Genomic DNA, 16,156 nt, shown 5'->3' with positions numbered 1-16,156 from the left:
TTGAGCCTGAAATCAGGAAATGTGCCCTTGACTGGGATTAATCCTGGGACCCTTCAGTCCACAGGCTGACACTCTATGCACTGAACAAAACTGGCTAGAGCAAGTATAAATTTTTAGAAGTTCTCATAGTATCCTTGCTGTGGTTCAGCTGGTCGGAGCATCATCCTGTACACCAAAAGGTGGCAGATTTGATTCCTGGTGAGGGCACACACATATCCAGGTTGTGCGTTCAATACCAGGTTGGGATGCATGAGGAGGCAACAGATTGATATTTCTCTCTCACATCTGTTTCTCTCTAAAACTTTGTTTCTAAAATCAATAAAATAAATAAAATTTCTCATGGCAAGAAAAAAATTTTGTATTTTGTGGCAATAAATGTTAACTAAATTGACTGTGGTAATCATTTTGCAATATATACATATATCAAATCATTATGTTGTTCACTGGGAACTAATACAATGTTATATGCCAATTATATCTCAATTTAAAAAATATATTCAGATGATATAATAATGTATAACCAGGCTGGTCTTGTTTATTTTCTTATTATAGCACTTATCCTCAAAAGAATGACGAGTGAAGGGGACCACTAAAATGCAATAAGGAGTATTGGGTTTGTTACCATCTTAAAAGAATGGATGTATAGGAGTTGGTCAGGTAAAAAAGTTGTGACCTAACCTTCCTTTCCCTTTTATGCTCCCCTCTCCCCCCAAGCATTCATCGCTTAAACTCTAAGGGACCCCACGAGCCCTAACCGGTTTGGCTCAGTGGATAGAGCATCCGCCAAACCGAAGGGTCCCAGTTGGATTCCAGTCAAGGGCATGTACCTTGGTTGCAGGCACATCCCCAGCAGGGAATGTGCAGGAGGCAGCTGATCGATGTTTCTAACTCTCTATCCCTCTCCCTTCCTCTTTGTAAAAATTCAATAAAATATATATTTTTTAAAAAAACACTTTAAGGGACCCCACAAGACTTGCAACCAGGGGAGCAATGGGCAGTGGCAGCCTGTCCTGGGCTAAACCCCTAAACCCCTTCCCAAGGACCCTTTTTCAATGACTCTCCAGTGAGCTGACAGCAGGCCCACGTTGGCTCACTTCTTTTCAATAACGTTTCTAAGGAGCCAAAGCAGTCCCATTTCGTCTCACTACTGTTGTTTCTATCCTAGGCCCTTCCTTTTTCCACAGTCCAACTTTAATAAACATAATCTCTAAATTAAAAACAAAAGATAAACCACACACACCTCTTCTATGAAAGGGGACTGCAAAGTTATTAACGTATAATGATAGCTACAACAGTGGCCTGTTTGGCTATTCTTGCATTAATTTAATTAAATGTATAGGGTCTACCTTCTATTACATTCTTCCTGAAATGCAAAACCATATAAAACACCTTTTCTGCCCTCAAGAAGTACATAATCAAATATACACGTCTATACAAGTAGCTCTAAAACTGCTGGGATTAATATCAGAAAGATGAATCACTTCTCAGTCTTCAGGCTAAGATTATGCATGAATCTGATAAGATATCTACACTTGAGGACAATGTACCGAATGGACTTTTGGAGCAGGAAGATGGGACAGAAGCTTCCACTCCAAGCACCCACCCAGTGCTGAGGCCCCCCCCCCCCGATAAGGAGCAATCACTTTCAGCCAGCTACCAGGAAAAGCCTGACACATCTAAAGAGCTTAATACATGTTGACTCTGAAAGCATTATGGAAGACCCAGGTTAGGCTTTGAAAGACTAATCGAATTTCCCCAGAGAAGGCACTTCAAGCAGAGGGATCTACAGGGAACAGGAAAAAAGCCACTGGGCGCCTGGAACAATGACCAGTAAACGGGGCTAAAATACGGAGTTCCTTCCAGGACAAACAAAATGTGGGCAGAGGAACAGCCTCCTAACAGTGATGTTTCGTGAGATTAATTGGGCAGTAAACTATACAGGCTGAACTGGTGTGGGGACAAGTACTGCAATATAGCATCCGGTGTCAAATATTCACTCAGTGCTTGAACTAGGGAACAGCAGCAACGGCAAGAACTGCCTGGGGACTGTGTTTAAATGAGAGCCAACTCCAAGAGAACAGCACCAACAGGTTAACATTTGTGGCCCTGCTACTCCTGACACCATGCCTTAATGCTCAATAAATGAGCTGTCAGAGGGCAACTTGAAAATGCCCACACTTTTCTCTCTACTTTTCCAAACCATGCATATTACACCTAAGGTGAAGTCCCCTTCCAGCCTTGGATTTACAGCCCAAATCAAAATTTGTCCGTGGGTTTTAGAATACCACTTCATTTTCCTTCAAAATATGCCACAGCGTTTTTAACAGTATATAAACTTGCTTCTGAACATTTGCAAACCACTGGGATTTTCTGTAGAAAATCATCCAGTTTCCACACAGACACACACCATAAAAACCTAGCTGAAAAATCTTACTTATGGCAGAAAGTTTTCCTTTTAGGTAGCAATCAACATCCTCCTAGTGTTACTTATTGAATCTGCTTCATCACTAGTGCAACCACAGCTGCATCTTACATTTCCAAAGTTGTGTAAAGCGTCCAAAATTGTGCAAGAGTCATCAGTGAAATCAGACTCTGGTATATTAATAGTTATAACACCTGAACAAGCCTCAGCTGTATTATTAGATTCCACATTATACCAAAAAAGTCACAGGTTTTGAGGAATTATTTTGCGTGTTTGTTTACTTACAGGTGAGATACACTCGGATCGGATGTTATTTAAAGTGAGAATACCTGAATTTCTTTCTGCTTCAGACTCAAAAATCAGCAGTTGTGACCCAGATTTGATACATGGGGAAGGGGGGGGGGGGATCCATGTCCCCAACGCACAGACACACACGCACACACCCAGAGTCTTGAATTATTATCCAATAACCCCAGTTTACACGTGGCAAAAGTCGACAGAACTATTTCGTGCTTTTAACGACCCCGACAGGGATTCCTCAGCCGTCAAGTAATGGGATCGGATTTATTCTAACTTAATAAGTGAAGGTGTTAGAAAAAGTAAACTATATATATATATATATATATATATATATATATATATGTATATATTAAAAAAAATATTTGTAGGCCTTGAAAAAAAGCACACACCATTTTTTTTTTTAAATGTCTCCTCTCCTTCTCAGCTGGCTGTCCCACACCAGGGAGCGCTATGCCCAGGCCAAGGCGGATGCATGTAGGTCAGAGAAGGTGGGACTCCTACAGCAAACCCCAGACCCTCCCCTCCCATCCATCACCTTTTCTGCTCTCCTCTGTCTCCCCTGTTCTTTCTCGGGGGGCGGGGGGGGGGGAGGCCAAGAGGCCCCCAAAGTGAGCAGCTCTGGCGAGGAGACTGCAACCATCTGAGCCGGGCCCTGGAGGCCCTGGGCTGCGGCCCCGCCTGTCAGACACTTCCCAGGCCGAGCGCCGCACACGACTGCCCCGGGCCCAGCTGCATGCCCCGGCCCAGCTGCATGCCCCGGCCCGGCTGCATGCCCCGGGCCCAGCTGCATGCCCAGGCCCAGCTGCATGCCGGGGCCCAGCTGCAGCCGCTCCGGGCGGGGGCCGCGCACCGGGCCCGAGGCCCGAGGCCGCGGCGCTCGCAGTGCCCACGTCACCAGCGCTCGCACTGCGGAAATGGGAGCGCCGCGGCCCGGAGGGAGGCGCCCGGCGGCGGCGGCGCCCGCGCCCGTGCCCGACGCCGTCAGCCCCTCTGCCCCGGCCCGCAGGCCGCAGACACCCGCCGGGGAGGCCCCGGAGGCCCGGGACCCTCACCTGTGTCGCCGATGATGATGTACTTGAAGAGATACGCGTACGCCATGGCCGCGGCCGCTCCGTGCCAGGGCACACGGCTCCTCCTCCGGCTTCTGCTCCTCCTCCTCCTCCTCCACCTCCTCCTCCTCCTCCTCCTCCTCCTCCTCCGCGCCCCTCAACCTGCCGCCGCAGCAGGGCCTCCAAACGCCAGGTCCGCCCGTCGCAACTTCCGCCCGTCGCCGTCAGCAGCCGAGAGTATGGAGATGAGGAGGAGCCGGACAAACCGACAGCCGAGGAGGCGAGATAGACAGCGCCCGGCAAAGCCCAGTCGAACAATAACAGCCGCCGTGGCGTCCCCGCCCCTCCGCCGCGCCGACCCGGAAGGGCTTCGGCCGCCGGCGTCGCCGGAGTAAAGGGGAGGAGCCCGCACGGCGGCAGCGCCTGTCAGCCCGAGCCCCGCCCACACAGGGCCTCGTCACGCCCACACAGGACCTAGCCCCGCCCACACGAGGCCTAGCCCCGCCCAGCGCCCAGCGAGCCGCGCCCCGTCCCATCCGACCCGGGCGAGGCCAGTGGATCCGGTGTCCTGGAGCGGGCGGGCGGTCCCTGCGGCCCGGAGCTGCCGCGGGAGGTGAAGTGAGGGTTCGGTTCTGTAGCGTTCGGAGCAAGGCCCCGCCCTGGGGTCCTGAAAAGGTGTTTGAAAATGCAGGCGTCTGCCTAGGCTGGGCTGGAGTGCGATGACCTTTCTGAACTTGGAGACCAGGGCTTGACAGTGAAAATGATCTATTTGTATATTTGAGACCGCAAAGGAGGGAATGTGAAGTATATGATGGTATGCCCCTACGTTGTAATACTACACGGCCCTCCCTTAACTAAAAAATATAAAAACAAAGCACAAGACTCAGTGTATAAATGTATATAGCAGATATAGTCATAGGTGATATATATATATAATTACTTATGTATTAAATAACACATAAATTACATTTTATTGTTGCATTAATATAAATGCATATTTGTAGGAAGCAGTTATAGGGTTAAGGCTCAGACTGACCTGTTGGCAAAGTCACAAGTCCCAGCTTGGAGGGCACAGTCCTCTAAGCCTAAAGCTTGATCTTGTGACTGCTCCCTAGATCTTTCCTGGGTAACTAATGGGCTGTGGGAGGAGCAGCAAGTGCTACCAAAGCAAGTGAAACTTAACAACAACATTGTAGATTACCTTGTTTGTCCCTAACTATAAATAAAACATCTGCTTTGCAGTCTGGATCTGTTCTGTGGCCTCAGCAAGGCACAGGAGATCCACCTAGACCCAGCTCATTCTCTTTGTCTGTCTTCTTCATCCTTCACCCACCCTCCCTCTGTGCTGGCGCAGCACACATATTTTTACCATTGTGTAAATAAAGAACAGGAATATACTTAAATACCCATATGTATACAGTCAGTCTGAAAGGAAACACAACTGGCACCAAGAGAGGGGGGTGATTGGAGGAAAGAGCCATGTTTCACTGAATTATTCATGTGTGGTTTGAAATTTTTTTGGAGTGTTCACAAATTACCTTCTGGAAAACACAGTTAAGGAACTAGACAAATAACTTTTTGTTCATTCAGCTAATACTTAGTGAGTACATCTTTTGTTTCCTGCATATCTAGGAATTGCAACTACAGGCAGATCCTGTGGTAAAGAAGCACACATTTTGGAGGAGGGACTAGAAGACAGTGTTAGTGTTAGGATAGGTTACCTAAAACGAGAAGATGATGTCTGAACTAGGCATATGAATTATGACTAAGAATTTGTCAAAAGGATAAAACTTTAGGGAAAGGAACTGAAGTCTTAGGCACAAGAAACAAAATGTGCAAAGTTCATGGATCTGCTCTGGGAATTTAACGTTGTGTAATGGGGAGAAGTGACTGGAATTTAGTGGCTTGGTTCCTGTTGCCTAATAGTCTCTCTCTTTTGGGATCTCTCACCATGTAATTCTATTTACACCTTCATGCTGGGCTGGCTGTGCTTGGCTGCTACTCAATTTGAGTGGCCTTGCAAAGTGTCAACTCACAGGACTTTTTCTGAAGTGTTTGAAGGGGATTTTACTAAAGGTTCAGCATACAAGAATTTGACATGAAATGTTATCTGGGCCCTGGCCAATTTATCTCAGTGGTTAGAGCAACAGCCCTTAGACTGAATGGTCTTGGGTTCGATTCCCAGTCAAGGACACGTACCTCTATCCCAGTCCTGTTCAGGCCCTGTGAGGTAGGCAACCAGTTGATGTGTCTCACATTGATGTGTTGTTGTTTTTTTCTCTCTCTCTCCCTCCTTCTTCTCCCCCACTTTCACTTTCTAAAGATCTGTGATAGAAAAATCCTATATAATAAAAGCCTAACAGGCAAATTGACTGAACAGCAGAACGACTGACTGGTCACTAGGATGTGCACTGACCACCTAGAGACCCTGCCTGTGCATGAATTTTGTGCACTGGGCAACTAGTAAAAAATAAAAATAAAAAGGTCAGTGGGAAAAATGTCCTCAGATCTAGCCTCACGTGAAGATTTAAAAAAAAAAGTTACCTGAAATTGCACAATCTGGTTCACTTATCCTTCCCCTGAGGGAGGGGAGGTCCCTGCTGAAAGCCTCCAGGCTGCAGAGCCCATTTGTCCCTCCCATCTGAGTGCTTCCCTCAGGTTTTTCGGGTGATACTAGTAGATATCAAGAATGTCCCCTCCTTCCAGGAGAAACCCAATTTCCTACTATTCTGAAAGCTTATTGCCTTTACTTATAGCCGCAACAGGACAACTCTATCATGGTATTACACAAAAACCTAGCATCCTTACAACTCAGGAACATTCCCATACTGTTGGAGGAGGTGAAGTCACTGGTGCCAGGTCTTGTAGCGTCTGGTAGCCATGTCAGTATGCATATAGAACTTCACCCATGCCAAAACCGGTTTGGCTCAGTGGATAGAGCATCAGCCTGCGGACTGAAAGGTCCCAGGTTCGGTTCTGGTCAAGGGCATATAACTTGGTTGTGGGCACATCCCCATTTGGGGGTGTGCAGGAGGCAGCTGATCAATGTTTCTCTCTCATCGATGTTTCTAGCTCTCTATCATTCTTCTTTCCTCTCTGTAAAAAAAAAAAATCAATAAAGTATGTTATAAAAAAAAAAAAAAAGAACTTCACCCAATGGACACAAGGGAAACTGAAGAGAAAGGTCAGAATTGGGTGTATAAGAGGTCATAGAAATGGGCATAATGCTATAGAGGCAATGGTGTGTAAAGAAGAACAGGGTATCACATGATCTCACTTACTTGTGGAATCTAATCAACAAAATGAATTGACGAACAAAATAAGTCCCAACATGGAGTCGTGGAACAGACCGACATACCTTGATGTGGGGGTTGGGGGGAATGAGAAGAGATAAACCAAAGAACTTATATACTTAGATGCATAGCCATGGACACAGGCAATTAGGGTAGTGAAGACCTGGGGGTGGACAGGTAAAGGCTGGGAGGACGGGAGGGGGGGGGGGAAGGGGGAAGAAAAGAGGGGAAATGGGAGAAACCTGTAATTCTACCAACAATAAAAAATATGTTAAAAAATTAAAAAAGAGAGAAAAGAATGGGGTAGTGAGCACATATACAATGTGCTATACAAATAAAGATGATGCATTATGGAATTGTATACCTGAAGCCTATATAACTTTATTAACCACTATCACCCAATAAATTTAAGTAAAGAACTTAGGAAACCTTACTTTTGATCTTGGTCCTGCCACTAACATTGGATGATTGTGACAAATGATTTGGCCTCTAAATGAAGGAGTTAAGTGTTACCAAAGAGGGTGTTCCAAGTCTGAAGTCCTTTAATTTGGTGTCTATCCAACCTCCAGCTCTAAAGCAGATGTACAATAGGTCATAATCATCTAATTTAAATGTCAGGGCCACAGACATCCAATTATATTATTTTTGCACAGAACATAATGCATTTGAGATGCATTATGTACTTGTGCACAGGAATTGTAATGATCAGTTGCTGCAGAGCAGTGTAATCTCAAAAGAGCAAGAATTTGATTTTTAAGTCCTTCCCTGTGCCTCAATTACCTTATCTGGAAAATGTAGATAATAACTGCCTCACAAAATCAATTTAGGATCAAATGAGAGAATGTATATGAAGATATTTTGTAAATTATGAAAAATATATGCTTAATACATAAAACTCTTAGTGCTGAAAAATTTTTAAAAATTTACAGTACCTTGAGGGAGTGAAGACCTAATCATAATATAAATTCATGTTTTAAATCAGCTCCATTCCTATCTCTCTAGGATGTCTATCTTTTTCTTACATGTACTCCATAATATTTTCTCTACTCCTATAAGCTGTCTTTTTGAAACAATACAGGGAAATCACAGAAATTTCATTTAAAACATTTACCCCAAATATTCAGAAACAACTTTCAAGAAAAATTCCTCAGGCAAAATGACAGAAATAAACCTCTCTTCCCTTACATGGTAGGGCAATTCCTGGGATTTTTCCATTCAGTTTGATTTTTAGCGATTTCACCCTCTTGGGTATGAATTCCAATAACCTCATCTCTCAGTCTTACATCATATATGGTGTGAAGGTCATAACTGAAATATAAAAATGGTAAGACTACATTCTCCAAGGTCTCCTTATTCAAGTTCTCCATGACTTGTTTTTAAAGAGTATTTTTTTTTTTATTGATTTCAGAGAGGAAGGAAGAGGGATGGAAACATCAACGATGAGAGAGAATCACTGATAGACTGCCTCCTCCCCGACCCACACGGGGGATCGAGCCTGCAATCAGGACTGATGGCCTGACCATGAATCGAACCGTGACCTCTGGCTTCCTCGATCGATCCTCAACCACTAAGCCATGCCAGCCGGGCTCCATGACATTTTAAAGTACAGTAGGATACTGGAATTTTGCATTTACTGCTCAGCCAAACTTATCTTGTGTTTACATTTTCTCTGGTTTTATTTTCTCTGAGATGTGGGAAGAAAGGTAGGGATGGGATGGGAGAAGAGTGACTTGGAATACTGAAATCCACAGGTTCTTACTATGGTTTCCATGGTTTCCTTATCTAGTTCTTTAATGAACTCTGGGAACTCTGATCCTCCAGGAATGATATGCAAAATGTTGTATGTATTTACATACATGTCATTTTATGGGAAATATTCTTGCATGAGTCCATGACCCAGAAGTAATTAAGAATTGCAATGAAAGGCCCTCTTTAGCCATTTCTGAATACCATGACAGGACTATTTTTCCAGCAAATACTAATAAGCTCAATACCAAATTTGGAGGAAGATAGAACTGGTTTCAAATCCTGAATTTACCACCTATCAGTTGAGTGATCTTGAATAAATTACTAAACTCTCTAAGCCTTATTTATTTCATGAGATGATGTACGTAAAGCATCTAGCACAATGTCAAGCCTACTAAGCAGACATCAGAGTTATTTCCCCCTTCCTTTCATACTCTGCTTGTTCTCTACCTCCAGCTTGTCATTAAGAATTGCGGGAGTTAAATGAGGCCAGTAAAGACCCTGCCCTAAAAAAGACTAGAATCTCTTTGTGCTGAGTCATGAGTGGCTTTGGCCTGGGAAGGCTACAGAAGAGGTCTTGTGTTATTTTAGAGGACAGAATTTTGTTTTGGGAAATGAGAGTAGATTTTATGGAAGGAGACCTATTCAAACTGAGCATTTAAGGGCATTAATCTTCCATGGTTATTGCTTTAACCTAGTCATGCCAATTGCTTCAGCCCTCTCCGTTGTACATTGATCACCTTGTCCACCTGACCTGCCATTTCTATTCTAGTTGGGTAACTGCTTTACTTTTCTATGCGTGATCTATTTGACCGCATGTCAAAGCCAGATAGGACTGTTTTCTCTCTTCCATTATGCTCATCATTCACAAGCTTACTTAAAGAGTCAAAAGTGAATGATCACATATTCATATACTTAGTCAATGTGTATGTAGATGGCTGAAGAAACTTTCTTTTATATGTAGGCTATTCTTTTTAACAATAGACTGATCATTAGAAATACAATGGATTTACATGAGTTCATGGACCAGAGAAACAGTGCATATTGGAATAATAATAGCTTATTTTATAAAAATAGTGGATTAAAAATAGGAGCACATAAATATTTTGAATTAATAATTAATAAAAAAACCTGAAAAGTAAAAAAACCAGAGTAGTTTTCTTAAATTAACTATGCTTCTAAATCTTTAACACTTGCCTAATGCTTTCAGTGGAAAAGTGGTCTGGAGAAAGGCCCAGTATTGGATTCTGCAAGGCCTGAGTTACAGTTTCTTCCCTGCCACTACCTCGCTGACCTTGAGAAAATTATCTTCAGACTTTTTTGTCATATGTTCAATAGGTAATAATTATGGTGGCTTATATAATAGAATTGCTGGGAGGTAGATATAAAGCACTCTGAAAAGTACATTATTAACAGGAGAGGGTATGGATACTAAATTGTGGGTAAATAATTTTCTGCACATGTATCTAAGTATATTAAAAGGCAACCATTTAACATCAGTAATATTTTATTATCTGCTTTTTTGTGTGTCAGCAGAGACTACACCATGCAATTGCTTCAAACCCTGCTCTCCGTTTATCTTTTTTTTCTATTATATTTCATTGATTTTTTACAGAGAGGAAGAGAGAGAGGGATAGAGAGTTAGAAACATCTATGAGAGAGAAACATCGATCAGCTGCCTCTTGCACACCCCCTACTGGGGATGTGCCCACAACCAAGGTACATGCCCTTGACCGGAATCGAACCCAGGACCCTTCAGTCCGCAGGCCGACGCTCTATCCACTGAGCCAAACCTGTTTCGGCTGGAGGATCCACTTCTAAGATGGCTCATTCATGTGGCTGTTGATGAAGGCCTTAGTTTTTTACCACGTGGGCCTCCACAGGACTGCTTGAGTATCCTGATGACATGGAAGCTGATTTCTCTCAGAGTAAGTGATATGAGAGAAAGTACAAGGCCAAACCTCAAAGTCATTTATGATCTAGTCTTGGAAGTCATGTACCATCACTTTGCATTCTTTTGGTCCCATAGACCCACTATGGTAAAATGTAGGAAGGGACTACTCAAGGGCATTAATACCAGAGACAGGGATCATTGGGGGTTATCTTAAGAAGCTGGCTTCCACAACCTGAAGAGATCAAGAACTAGAAACAGATCTAATAAAGGTTTAACCACCTGACTTTTGGGTCAAATCAGGTTCACTTAGCTGAAACCGGTTTGGCTCAGCGGTAGAGCATCGGTCTGCGGACTGAAAGGTCCCAGGTTCGATTCCGGTCAAGGGCATGTACGTTGGTTGCGGGCACATCCCCGGTAGGGGGTGTGCAAGAGGCAGCTGGTCGATGTTTCTCTCTCATTGACGTTTCTAGCTCTCTATCTCTCTTCCTTCCTCTCTGTAAAAAATCAATAAAATATATTAAAAAAAAATCAGGTTCACTTAAACTATCTATAATACAAATTTACTATAAATAGATTAGTCTGTAAAGAAGCCTGTTGTGCCCTAGCCAGTATAGCTCACGTGGTTGGAGTGTCATCCCTTACACCAAAGGGTGGTGGGTTTGATTCCTGGTCAGAGAACATACCCAAGTTGAGGGTTCTATTCCAGGTCAGGGCACTTGCAGGAGACAGCCAATCTATGTTTCTCTCTCATGTTTAAGTTTTTTTCTCTCTGTCTCCCTCCCTCTAGTTCTGTCATCTCTCAAAGATTAAAAAAAAATAAAAAATTGGTTGGGCATCATCCCATGCACCAAAAAGGTTCGAACTCTAGTCCGGTGCATACAGGAGGTAACTGATCAATGTCTCTCTCTTCCTCCTTCCTTATTCGCTAGAATTAGTCTTTTCTGGTACTACAGTGTATTATAGTAATCTTTAGTAAAAGAACTGCGGGCTTATGCCATTTTAGAATTTTATCTTGAAGTTTTCATTACTAGACTTAATGGAGAACATTTGTTACTCTTAGTAAATGGATATTTTAATTTTCTTGATACTGCATTTGACACAAATTATAATACAAAAGTGTCTGTTAGAAAGATCAGATTATTCAGCATTGATATACTATACTTTTGGTTAACCTTTCCTTTAGAAAAACCAATTACAGACAAAACCCTCTTTAGAACTAGATCCTGCTTCCTCTCTTTGAATTGACTGCTTTTCTAGAAGGCTCTCCTTTCACTTCACTCCAAAAGACACTGAATGCAAACACCAAATGTGAGATGGTCTCATCTGAACACCAAGATAAGCTGTTTTGCTTACTTATAAAAGAACAGACGGAGGTTCTTGAATTACTATTTGAAACACAAAACTGAATTATTTACCTTCTCTTTCTTGGAAACAAGCAGAGATGAGGAAACAAATATATAATACATGTTATTATAAATGATCCATTTCTTAATTGAAAATGGACTCACTATCTAGGCATCCCTCAATTAACATAGTTCACTTTAAGAAAATTTTGAAGTCAGCAAATCACTGAAGTAAACAACTTATTTTACGATTAATTTAATGGAGTGTATAAGAAAGAATTGAGACCTACCAGTCATAGGCCAGGCGCTGAGGATTTACCATGAAGTTAATGAAGCTTAAGCTCAGGGTCCCTCACTTGCACAAATCTTTTCTAAGGCAAATGTATTCATATAGTCAATTTTCTTTCTTTTTTTTTCTTGTAAAATCTGCAAAAGTTAAATATTTAAACCTTAATTTATGAAAGCTGTTCTTTCTCTCTACTCAGACTTCCTCTCTATAACACTTCCCCTTGTGTTGGGAGGTGGGTCCACAGATATGTATTTTTTTATTTATTAAGGAAGAGTTGAGTTGGGGGACACATTTAGCTTCCTAAGAAATATTTATGCAGGCTGGCTGGTGTGGTTCCGTGGTTGAACATTGATCTATGAACCAAGAGGTCACTGGTTCAATTCTCAGTCAGGCCATATGCCCTGATTCTGGGCTTGAGCCCCAGAATGGGGCATGCAGGAGGCAGCCGATCAATGATTCTCTCTCATCATTGATGTTTCTCTCTCTCTCTTCCTTAAATCAATACAAATATATTTAAAATAAATAAATAAGCCGAAACTGGTTTGACTCAGCGGTAGAGTATCGGTTTGCGGACTGAAAGGTCCCAGGTTCGATTCCGGTCAAGGGCATGTACATTGGTTGCGAGTACAACCCCGGTAGGGGGTGTGCAAGAGGCAGCTGGTCGATGTTTCTCTCTCATCGACGTTTCTAGCTCTCTCTCTCTTTCTTCCTCTCTGTAAGAAAAAAAAAATCAATAAAATAAATAAATAAAACAGTAAAAAAGGAAATATTTATGCAACATGCTGCTGTTAGCGACTGCCACCTTCTCCCATGGCCACCTATTCTGCCACCTGGGCCTTGCCCTGGAGACCCACTATTGCTCATCTGGCTTACAGGACTGGGGCCATATGGACGCTTTGAAGTGTCAAGAGTATGTATGGAAGAGCCACATGCATAACGGACTTCTGACTCACAGAGAAAGACTTGATCCCAACGCTCTTTCACGTGTTGACAAAGGTCCGAATGGGGGACTACACGAGAATGCTGCAGGTCCCAAATTGGAATCAGCAGGATCAGGCCAAGAAAGCAGTGATCTAGACCAGTGGTTGGCAAACTCATTAGTCAACAGAGCGGTTCTTGAGCTGTGGTTTGCTGATCACTCATCTAGACTAAAGGGAACTGCCTCCCACCCACAGCAACCTTACACTCCCAAACCAGCTCCTTCAGGTATGCGGCAGGACCAGGGAGCAAGCATCCACAGTGGCAAACTCCTCAAGCATCAGACACGTTAACTGGAGCCAAAGGGCGGGCTGCCCTCACCAGTGCCCATCCCGGTCTTTGGATCTCTTTCTTAGTAATTTCTAAGAAGAACTGGAGCTAGAATTGTGAAATGGACAGTCTTAATGGAGCCCAGAATCTTCCAGGGAGCCAACAATCCTCTCTTTGCACAATAGGTAAAATTCCTTGTATGGAAAAAAAAAAGAAAAAGAAAAAATATTTATTCAGTGGCTTTTGTGTGTCGTTGAGTTATTGCAAGTTGTCCAGGGTAGAAAAGGCTCCCAGGAGTGCCACCAGCCCTTCTGTGCTGACTCACACCACATCATATAGTGTAGAGGTCATATCTCAGTGTAAGCATGTCCTACTGGATCAGGGTTCTATTGATGTATAACAAAATACCACAGACAGACTTAGGGGCAAAACCCCCCAAAACAAACAAACAAACAACACAACACAACACAACAAAAAACAAACAACCATATTTTTAAATTGAAAACAATGTTTTTTTTCTTTATAATTAAATTTATTGGGGTGTGGGGGGCCCTGTCCAGAGTACACCGGATGGCCCAGGCCAATCTGAGCAAGGACATGGTGATTATACTGTATACACTGCTCAGGTGTATCTTTCTATAACCCAAATACTGATGTCACTATTTGGCAAGAAGCCTCTTCTGTCTAAGTGGATATAAAGATGCGTTACTGACCAGCTAGTGCTGGACTACGTTGTGTAATGGCTCCTATTTTTACTGTGGCTACTTGATCGGGCTACTTTATTAGCAATAGCTGCTGTATTTGTACAGGTACTTTATGAAGAACTGTTTTGTCTGATGGCTACTTGGTAGCAATGGCTACATGGTCTGCAATAAAGGCTCTCTTATATACCCATCTAGGGGCCCAGTGCATGAATTCGTGCACCTTGAAAGGAACTGTGGGTTTTGAGGCTGCCATGGGGACAGGAGCGGGTCTTGGCCCATCCTCTGAACCCCCACCCAGCCCCTCCAGCATTGGCACCCAGTTCCTGTCTGCTGGCAGCCCCGCTCCCGCTGCAGCTGCTCCCATGGGCTGATGGCACTGGCCCCGCTTGCACCTGCTGATGGTGCAGAGCCATTGGGGATGGCTCCAGCAGCGGGTGCAAGTGGGGCTGGTGTTGTCAGCGGGAGTGAGCAGCGACTGCTGCTCCAATTGCCCTTCAGAAGCAGGAGAAGGTGGAGAAGCCCTCAGGAGTTCAGCAGCTGTGGCTCGCTGGTGCCGAGCGATCAGGACTGGTGCCCGGCGTCAGCAGTGGGTGTGAGCAGCAGCTCCAGCACTGGCTGCGGGTATGAGTGGGGCCGTATCTGGCAGCAGGTGTGAGTGGTGGCTGTTGCCCCCAATCGTCTCTCGTGAGCCGGGGGAATTGGAGAAGCCCTAAGGGGCAATCAGGGTTGGCAGCTGCTGCTCACACCTGCTAATGGCACTGAGTGATCACGGCTTGTGCTGGGCCCTGGCAGCAGGTGCAAGTGCTGAGCAGGACCATGGTGTGTAGGAGCAAAGAATTTTCAGTAACCACCAGACTCACCCTGATGACAGCGCCCAGTGCCCTGTGTTGGTCTAGTGCCCCCGCTCACCTGCACCACTATCCTGCCTGCTACGGATGCCTGCCATGTTCTGTGCATGTCCCCTGGTGGTTAGTGCACATCATAGCAACCAGTTGTTCGGTTGTTCTGCCATTCGGTCTATTTGCATATTAGGATGACAACTTCTCATATCTTCTCCGTCTAATATCCAGCATCCATGAAGATCCAGTTCCTGGTAGGGGAACCTGTGCTCCCACAGTTGGCATGATCAAGCAGGATCAAGGAGGAACTTGCTCTGACAGGGTGACATTGGTTAATGAAATTATGTGGGTTTCAGGTCTATAATTCTATAATACATCATCTGTATATTATACTGTGTGTTCACCACCCTAAGTCAAGTCTCCTTCCATTACCATTTATCCCCTCTATATCTTGCCTCTCCTCCCCCTGTTCCCCACTTTCCCTCTGGTAATTACCATACTGTTTTCTATGAGGTTTTTGTTTTTTATTTTGCTTAGCCCATTTTTTTTTTTTTTAACCTCACTAACCTGCAGGGCAGAAGTCTGGCATACTGTGAATGGGTTCTCTACTCAGCATCTCACAAGATTAAAATATGTAACAGACTACTTCAAGTCTTCTAAACTTCACAACAAATCTGATATAGTTATTTTTACATTAAAAATTTTTATTTTATAGAGAAAGAATCTGAGGCTTAAAGAAATTAAATATTTTCTCATGTTATGACAGCTATGTGGCAGTGCTGGAAGCTGGATATATAGGTCTAATGAGAGTTTTGACCTCCACATACAAACTTAGAAGTCATCAGCCTGTAACACATAAGAAAAATGTAGTTATCCTCCGACAGGAAGTGATGGACACTTCATGTTCATGCAGAGAGGATGTATTAAGTTTCCCAAGGGAACTCACAGGATGGTATACCCAGGCTTAGAAACCTGATTAGTCTTTACATCAGGAGTGAACCCATCTTTCAGGAATGGACTTGCATTCAC

General features: G+C 43.7%; 1 protein-coding gene across 3 annotated transcripts in view; it reads right to left on the bottom strand.

Annotated features, from left to right (window-relative positions):
* The window catches only part of RAB2A (RAB2A, member RAS oncogene family), a 63,294-nt gene extending 59,152 nt beyond the window's left edge, over positions 1-4,142 (bottom strand). Inside the window, exons 1-2 of one of the 3 annotated variants that reach the window (XM_036436995.2) lie at positions 3,891-4,142; positions 3,775-3,857 (exon numbers count right to left, since the gene is read on the bottom strand). In XM_036436995.2, coding sequence (XP_036292888.1) covers positions 3,775-3,820 — 46 coding nt within the window. In that variant the 5' untranslated portion in view covers positions 3,821-3,857; positions 3,891-4,142. Of the gene's footprint in view, positions 1-3,774 lie in introns of all 3 variants that reach the window. The other 2 variants (XM_036436993.2, XM_036436992.2) reach the window with 2 other exon arrangements.
* Positions 4,143-16,156: the final 12,014 nt, after the last annotated feature.

This window comes from Pipistrellus kuhlii, unplaced genomic scaffold, assembly GCF_014108245.1.
Source record: "Pipistrellus kuhlii isolate mPipKuh1 unplaced genomic scaffold, mPipKuh1.p scaffold_m20_p_14, whole genome shotgun sequence".
NCBI lineage: Eukaryota > Metazoa > Chordata > Mammalia > Chiroptera > Vespertilionidae > Pipistrellus > Pipistrellus kuhlii.
The sequence above is the reverse complement of the archived record's forward strand: the minus strand, read 5'-3'. Positions and strand labels throughout refer to the sequence as shown.